This window comes from Corylus avellana, chromosome ca3 (genome assembly GCF_901000735.1).
Source record: "Corylus avellana chromosome ca3, CavTom2PMs-1.0".
Classification (NCBI taxonomy): Eukaryota; Viridiplantae; Streptophyta; class Magnoliopsida; order Fagales; family Betulaceae; genus Corylus; species Corylus avellana.
In genome coordinates, this window is record NC_081543.1 from 9563687 (window position 1) to 9572093 (window position 8407).

General features: G+C 32.9%; 1 protein-coding gene across 1 annotated transcript; it reads left to right on the plus strand.

Moving 5' to 3' along the window:
* Positions 1 to 6914: 6914 nt before the first annotated feature.
* Positions 6915 to 8110, plus strand: LOC132175563 (ethylene-responsive transcription factor ERF039-like). Its single transcript, XM_059587538.1, has one exon. It carries the CDS (start codon positions 7008 to 7010, stop codon positions 7695 to 7697), a length of 690 nt encoding a protein of 229 aa, XP_059443521.1. The 5' UTR covers positions 6915 to 7007; the 3' UTR covers positions 7698 to 8110.
* The last annotated feature ends 297 nt before the right edge of the window (positions 8111 to 8407 follow it).

An 8407-nucleotide genomic window follows, 5' to 3' on the forward strand; every position in this document is an offset into this window, starting at 1 on the left:
TGGTTTTCGTCGGGATTTCAAACGAGAAGTCAACGTAGGGAGTTATTGATCCACTTGATGTGTGCCCCCTGTCATGTCTATATATAGTGCTCATTGTAAACAAAATGAATGTAAAGAAAATCATACACAAGTATAATTTTTATAGAATTTGACATTCAACGTTAAAGCCATTTGATTTCACCCAGAGCATCGACACTAGATCGGCATACACTGATACCGATGAGTCCATGACAAGAAGGAAATGGGTCAGGCCAAGTATGAGCTCAAAAAGGATAGGCTCAGTTGGGTGTTAGGAGAGGAGATGAGCAAAAGAGAGGTAGAGAAAGAGGAACTATGTAATGCCCCCTACTTTAATTAGGGTTAAGAGTGTCTTAATTATAACTTAAGGATGTTGGGGTTGGTTATTAGTTGGTAAAGTGTGAGATCTTGAAATTTTTAAGCATATCCTGTTTGGTCAAACGTTCACGTGTAACCCTAGACTTGAACATTCAATATAGTACAACTAAACTTCCACTTACTAAACTTCCACTTGAACCTAGATCCGAACATTCGATAATATAGCCCGAGTGTTTGATGACTGTCAATACTAAAAAATAACACTTCAATCCTTCTTATCCCTTTAGTTCTGGTACTACATGGTTCTACTCTGTAAGAAATCCGCTTGCCCTGAAATGACCTAGCCCAATAGGGAAATCCCAATTCATTGAGCCTTTCGATATAATCAAATAGAACGCCCCAAGGGCAACTTATTCTAGGAGCCCAAACTATGTGATTGAATAAATCCTCCTCTATCCGTTGCGGGTTGAGGACTCCTTCTCGTTCCGCTCCTTCAAACTCTGATTTGTATTGTTCATAGAGAAATCTCTGATCAACGATAGAACAAGATCCATTTTGCATCATATCTAATGGATTCCTTGGTTCATATATATATATATATATATATATAACAAGTATAATGAAAATGAAAAGCTTATAACAAGATTAAGACCTATACTACTAGAAAAAACATATCTTCCAAAGAACAAGGCTTTTTTCTTAAAAGCCAATTCATTTGGGGCCTTGCATATCCACTTGTTTGCATATATATATATATATATGAAATGACGTCTTTTTTGTGTTAAATATATATATAAAAATGTATAAAAATCTAGAAACGATGTCGTATGTAGTAGGGTTATTAATTGCAAACCTCTTAGGTTGTTAGAGAATTTTACTAACCGTGTAGACAGGGGCGGAACTAGAACCTTTCATTTAGGGGGAAGGATTTTTTTTTTTAAAAAAAAAAATTTGGGGAATCAATTTTAAAGGTATATATATATATATATATATATATATATATAAATTCTTTTTTCGGGGACTACCTTATGCCTTGAGAGGTCCAAGGCATATTTTTATTTTATAATTGTCCAATAATATTGACGTGGCACTCCAAATTAATTATTTGATATTTTTCTATTTAACAATGATTAAAGGGTTAGTTAGGAGTGCCATGTCAGCCTTGTTAAATAAATATTAAATAAAATTATATTATCTAGCATTTCTCAAATCATATATATCAACCACCCCCACATAATTATTCTTCACATCAGCCAAACAAGGTGGCTTGAATAGACAATTTAGGGGCAGACACTGAAATTAAACTAAATAAGGTATCTATATATCATGTGGCTGTAATTAAACAAAATGGTATTCATACTTAAAAAAAAAAAAAAAAAAACAGGATATTGTAAGGCATTGGTCCCTCAAAATATGTATATATTGCACCTCCTAGGCTTTGTTTTGGAACTCTTTTGCCAAAAACCTAGAAAGGTTGGCAAAATCCGGATAAAAACCTGAAAAATCTAATTATATCTACTTGTAAACAAAGATGATATAGCTTGCGATTGGTGTTAGCCTCCTTTGAATTTCTATTGGTAATTGTTTTTGTGAGTATCCCAATGAACAATGCCTCATTTATTCGAGTGTTTGATAGATGACACTAGATTGGATTTTGTATTAGGAGAAAATAATTATTAATGTCACTTTTACAATATATTGTTTTAAAATGCATTTTTTAAAAATAAAAAAATACGCGTTTTCTTTCGTACTGTAGGTAACGGGATACGTTTTAAAAAACACACAATGTTAAAGACTAAATTGTGATTTTAAAGGCCAAACTATAATTTTATCAGACGTTTAATGTTTATTTTTAAAAACCATATTTTTAAACTATAAATTTTAAAATCATTATTTTTAAATTGCACGTTTTAAAATCTCAAACTCAAACGCACTCGTAAAGCTCACATTCTATTGCTTTTTAATATTACCTCAACGGAAGTCCCTGGCCAGTGACGGAGGGAGGGGGGGACCGGGATAAGCCATGCCACCCGCAAAAAAACAAAACAAAACAAAACAAAACAAAAACAAAAACAAAAACAAAAACAAAAACGAGTAAAGTTTTAGTTTGAGTCATTTGGCTCCCCAAATTTTTTTTTTTTTGGCCCTATGTCCTTGACGGTAGTCTGTAGTTTATAAAAATACAACCAAAATATTTTTTTTTAGTAAAAAAATGGCAGGCCTCCTCCCACAAAATTTTCTGATTCTGTCCTTTCCGTGGCCTCTTCAATTTGGAGAAATTTGCTCTGCAAATCTTTGGTGTTATATATATTGTCAATATATGCATGGGAAGTATATAACATTGAAAGAATATAAAAATGATGCATTTCTTGGCTTTTCCTTCGTTTTCTTCTTGAGTTTTGACCATACAAGTGTTGATGCCCCCATGCACGTGATAAAACCTTGGCTCCTGTCTCCCAACCCCACAAAGATACCAAATGTACGTTGATTTTGGTCACATTCATTTAATTTTGATGTGTCAATTTGCTACCTCGCCATCTTTCAAAGGTTCTTCAACATTAAATGTTAGATGGTTAAAAAAAAAAAAATTTGTTAGATTTGGTTTAAGGAATACTATATTATATGTGGGAGTGGGAAACATATTCCCTACAACATACTTTAGAAATTATATATATGAATCTTAATTATTCATGCATGTTAACATTAGACACATCGGAATGTGGATGATCAGATCTTCAAATGGATTATTTATTTATTTATTTTTAAGAATTAACATTATAGGCAATATTGTCGGAAAAATGTAAATGCTGCGATACTTTCGATAAACGGGGGAGAAAACAATATCAAAATGTGCCTAGTTAATTTTAAGGTCGATGACAAGTTAATCTATAAATTCGACACGAACATAATACAGAATTAATAAGTTAGAATTTGGTATAATCAGATTTGCAACCTACTTGACCCGTTTATTAAATAAGTCAATCCAGGTAAATCTGTTAAAAATCATTTTTTTAATAATTACAATTAAAACGACTTCACTTCTCGACATGAAGATTCATGGTCCTATATATTGTGGATGAGCAATGCGTTAATGTTGCTCGTTGATTCTGACATTCTTGTCTGGTTTAAAGCATGGATTGATTTTGTGACCAGAGATTTGACTTCCTTCCCTAATAGTTGGTCGGTAAGGTCTTGGGGTTTCTCAGATAACTAAACAAAAAAAATATATATTATTAGGCCCGTGACCTTATCCTTCCTGACATTGTCGAGCGATATTATTTAATCACAATTAATTTCATTAAATAATTGTGATTACACTCTAATAAATATTTTTGATTAATTCAATTAATCTTAGTATTGACTTTTGATTCCTCAATGAAATGTTGCGTAATATAATTAATTTTCTACCTCTTATCCTGGAGTAACTGATTTTATTGTTATTTTTTTACTTGTAAAAGCCCTATCACATGTACATAGTTTTTCGGTATGCCCTATTAAAATTCCCTAGCCAACGACTAAGAATAATTAATCCATAAAATCTATCTCAATGAAAAATTTCTTATTAGACTCATTCTTTAGAAAAGTTTTTTCATAATGTTAGATGTGATTACCCAATACATTGCAAATGTTGACCAAAGTAAAGGTCACATCCATAGGTATCAAAGTAACCTTAATTTCACATCTGAGTACACAATCCTTTAAGGATTTAGAATCAATATTGTAAGCAGTTTTTTTAGGAGTTATTGTCTTTCTATATATGACAGTAACTCTTATGAAAAACAACTCTTTGATTCGTTTACTGCATAACACCTGCACATTAACTTAAAGCTTCCAGCTTCACTCAATCAATTTAGATCATTAAAGTTCGATGTGTAACAGTCTTTCACAACTGGAATGCCTAATTTCATTACTAACTGCGAACTATCTCATAATTTAAAATTACAAAGATTATAGACTAAAACCTTGTGTGATAACTCAGTTATTCACAACCATAAGCTATATTCAATATAATCCAAGAACCTCTTACACACATAACATATATACTTGATAATAAGCATGTAAATATGTTATATATATGCCATACGCTTAAATACTTTAATAAGTGAATAACAACTTATAGTCATCACAAATATCAAATGTCAACATAGATATAAAATTATTGAGATTTAGGCCACAATCCCCAACAAATGTATAGTCTTCATGATGTAATGTATACAGAAGGACTCAAGGAAAATTTACTAGCATCTGCCAACTTTATGATAATGATCTTGTGGTACAGTTTTCCAAGAAAGAGTGGAACATCTTTGACAACAATAGTAAATGGCTCATGAGTGGAGAACAAACAGCAGACAATAATATTTATGGACTCACTATAAATCCTAAGCTAAGCTACAACAGGATAAGTGTTGAGAGCTCACTCTCTCGATTATATTTAGTCATAGGTGAGAAGATTTGAAGGTCTCAATATCTTCAAATATAATCACGTTGGGAACAAAAAGAAAAAAAAAAATTGCCTTACCAAGGAGTGGCCATACTACAAGAAAGTAATCATGTTCTTGTTGTTCATATTAAAAAAGCATAGTTTTTCACATATTCTTCATAAAGTTCGATCTTGATTTTTGAATTTTATTTTCCAATGTGCATTTGATCGATGTTTATGAAATATTCTTCACAAGTGGCAGCCTACATATTCGAATTATGATATAATAGATTGATCCCTTCGTAGTTTAAACTCAGAAACATCGTACTATAAGGGAGTTGGGTTTAACGATGTTATTTCGTAGTGGATTAATGCCAAAAATATTCTGTGTGAAAGCTTTTTCTACAGCATTTGTTTTTCTATTTAATCGAATTCCTTCGCCGTCACAGGTTATTAGTGTCACTGAATTGATCTCTTTGAGTTTAATTAATTTATTAATAAATTAATTAGATAATTACTTCATTTTCGTATTTCAAACATGTGATGGATCTAATTAAACATGCATTTAAACTCTAAAATATCTATTGAGTCATGGAATAGATATTGCAATTCGTTATTATTTCTATTAATTGTATTTAGAATTAAATATATTTAAGCCCCTTAACTACCAGTCATTTACAAAAAAAAAAAAAAAAAAAAAAAAAAATGAAGCCCCACAAGCTCACAAGTGTGATACTTTATTAATAAATCAAACTACAATTTTGCACCAAAAATGATTACCTGTTAGAATGAATGGAAAAACTAAATTTGGCCAAAATATTTCAAAAATACCCCCACTAATCCTTTATAATTATCGATCAATAAAAAAAATTAAAAAAAAAAGAAGAAGAGAAAACTAACCTAAAAAATAAATAAGAAAAACTTTACTTAATTTAATCCTTGAACTTTCATTGCTTTTGCAATTATCTTCATAAAGTTCAAAAATACTCGATTTAGTGTATCAAACCTTAAAAAGTTTGCAAGTTAACTCCTCCCATTAGGGTTCAAGGTTAAATCATACCGCAAATGGGTGAAATGACCTTTATAATCCTATACAATTAGAAAAAATAAAAAAATAATAAAGAAACAAACTTACTTGATTTTTTATCACTTTTGCAATCATACCCTTAAAACTTTAAAGAGTGTCACTTTTGGATTACCATTTTGCAGAAGTTTGCAATGTCAACCTTCTCGTCCAAATTCAGTGTGAAATCCTAATAAAGAAAGTGAAATTCCCAAAATATTCCCGTCCATATTCAATGTATTTTTATAATTTTACAAACATCTTAGGAGTATTTTGAAAATCTTAGTCATCAACCGTTTGATTTAACGCTGAATTTTGACAAGATGGTTGACATTGCAAACTTCTGAAAGATGGTTATCGTTAATTGGCACTTTTTAAAGTTTAAGGTATGATTGAGAAAGCGACAAAAGATCAAGAGTGGTAAGTGAAGTTTTCTCTAAAATTATCTTTAAAACGGAGGGTATAATACCAAACGGAGGGTTGATATTGCAATTTTTTTAAAGTTAGATACATGAAATTGAAAGTTTTTGAACTTTAAGGGGTCATTGCAAAATCGAAGAAATCTAACGGATGAGTGACATTGAAAAAAATTAGAAGTTTGATATATTAAATTGAAAGTTTTTGAACTTTGGAGAAGTAATTGCAAAAGTGGCGAAAGTTCATGGAGGTTAAGTGAAGTTTCCCTTAATATATAATATAAATTGGTTAGCGGTTATTAACCACTGTCACCTACCCTAAAACCATTAACCACAATCGATTTAGGCAATTATGCAATTGCGGTTATTAGTTGCGGTTATGTGGTTATGTGGTTCCATGATTAGTGGTCATTAGTATTTAGTAGTTCTTAATCGCCCTGCTTTTACAATGTTGCTAGTAAGATGTCAAATTATATTTGGTAATGATATGCACTAATCATATTTCATATAAAAGTCTAAATAATTGGATATGAGGAGAGACAAAGAAGCAAAGGTACTGTGGAAGATATATACTGATAAACCATGCATCATTATGAGGCTAAGAAAAATAACCCCAAGACTTTACCCCTTTTTGTGCTTTGGCCCCATGTCTTTAAATATACTCTGTTATCAATGTAGCGTATGAAAGAAAGAATATGAGAAGCTCTCCTTCCTCCATTATAAGCTCTGCCTACCCCATTTTCTCCTAGTACCTCAGCCTCCTTTCTCCTCCATGGAAGAGACCAGAAATTTAAATTGTGAGGTTCAAACAACCTCTTCATCTTCCTCTTCCTCTTCATTTCCTTTTCCAACAAATGTTTCACCAGAATTCTCTGCTCAAAAAAGTTGCAAGAGAGTTGAGAAAGAGAAAATTGGTAATGAAAATAAGAAGAAGCTGAAGAGTGGGGATGATGGGAGGCACCAAATGTACAGGGGAGTAAGAATTCGTCAATGGGGGAAATGGGTTTCAGAGATCAGGGAACCAAGGAAGAAGTCAAGAATTTGGCTAGGGACATTCCCTACACCAGAAATGGCGGCTCGAGCTCATGATGTTGCGGCTCTTACAATCAAAGGCCAGTCGGCTTATCTCAATTTCCCTGAGCTGGCTCAAGCTCTACCCCGACCGGCTAGCTCATCTCCCAGAGATATCCAGGCTGCTGCAGCCAAAGCAGCCTGCATGAACTTCCCTACAACCAATGAAGCTGATCATCAAGCCACCCTGAGCAGCCAATCCATGGCCTCCCATGACACCCAAGACTCGTCATCTTCGCCGGCAATCGACAACGACGACGACGCCTTCTACGACCTTCCCGATCTCCCAGCCGACGAGTTCTGCTACTCATCGACATGGCAGCTGGCCGAAGCTGAGCCTGTGGATACCTGTCTCCGCCTTGAAGAGCCCTTTCTATGGGGGTTCTACTAGAATTTTTGGTCCAAGATATATATAAACGATCTCAAATTTTTGTTTCAAAAATTGTATCACCATTTCATTTCATGAGTTCAAAATAATAAATCTTATGAAATTGTGATACATCTTTTGATACTTCTGTACTGTTCTCGGAGAAAATCTGGTGATTTCTCCGAGACAATGCCAGGACGAAGGAGGTGTTTGAAGCTCAAACCTGCAGGTTTGGTCCGCCGTTTGTGGTTGCCTTGTTTGTCATGTCACGTACGTGCCTCATTTGTCAATTGACAATTGTATTTGAACCTCCACCCTCCCTTTCACATTTAATGATGGACGTTGTAAATATCCACGAGAGAGAGAAGCTAGTGTTTAATTAGTTTTTCTTCAGAGAAAATAAAAAATAATAATGGAAAGCTTCTCGTTGGTTTCAATATTGCATGAAATTTTTTAGCCCTTCTCCTAAATTTCAAACCAAATTTGTTGTTGCCGTATGAAAATGCATCATTTGCTGATTACACCATGACGCCTTAATTCTCTTTCCTAACCATCATTATTATTATTAAACCATTATTATATTTAAAAAGGGATCGGATAAGGCCATATTTGAGAAGCTAAAGACTTTGCATGTCCGTTAAAGATTTACATAATATTTATTTATTCGAATTTTTAGTAATTTAAATAAATAAACATATAATTTAAGCGGTCTAGAGAAAATATCTTCCAACCCA

What these genes read in the sequence shown, in the direction of transcription:
- LOC132175563 (XM_059587538.1), top strand. Translation starts at nt 7,008, where the DNA reads ATGGAAGAGACCAGAAATTTAAATTGTGAGGTTCAAACAACCTCTTCA.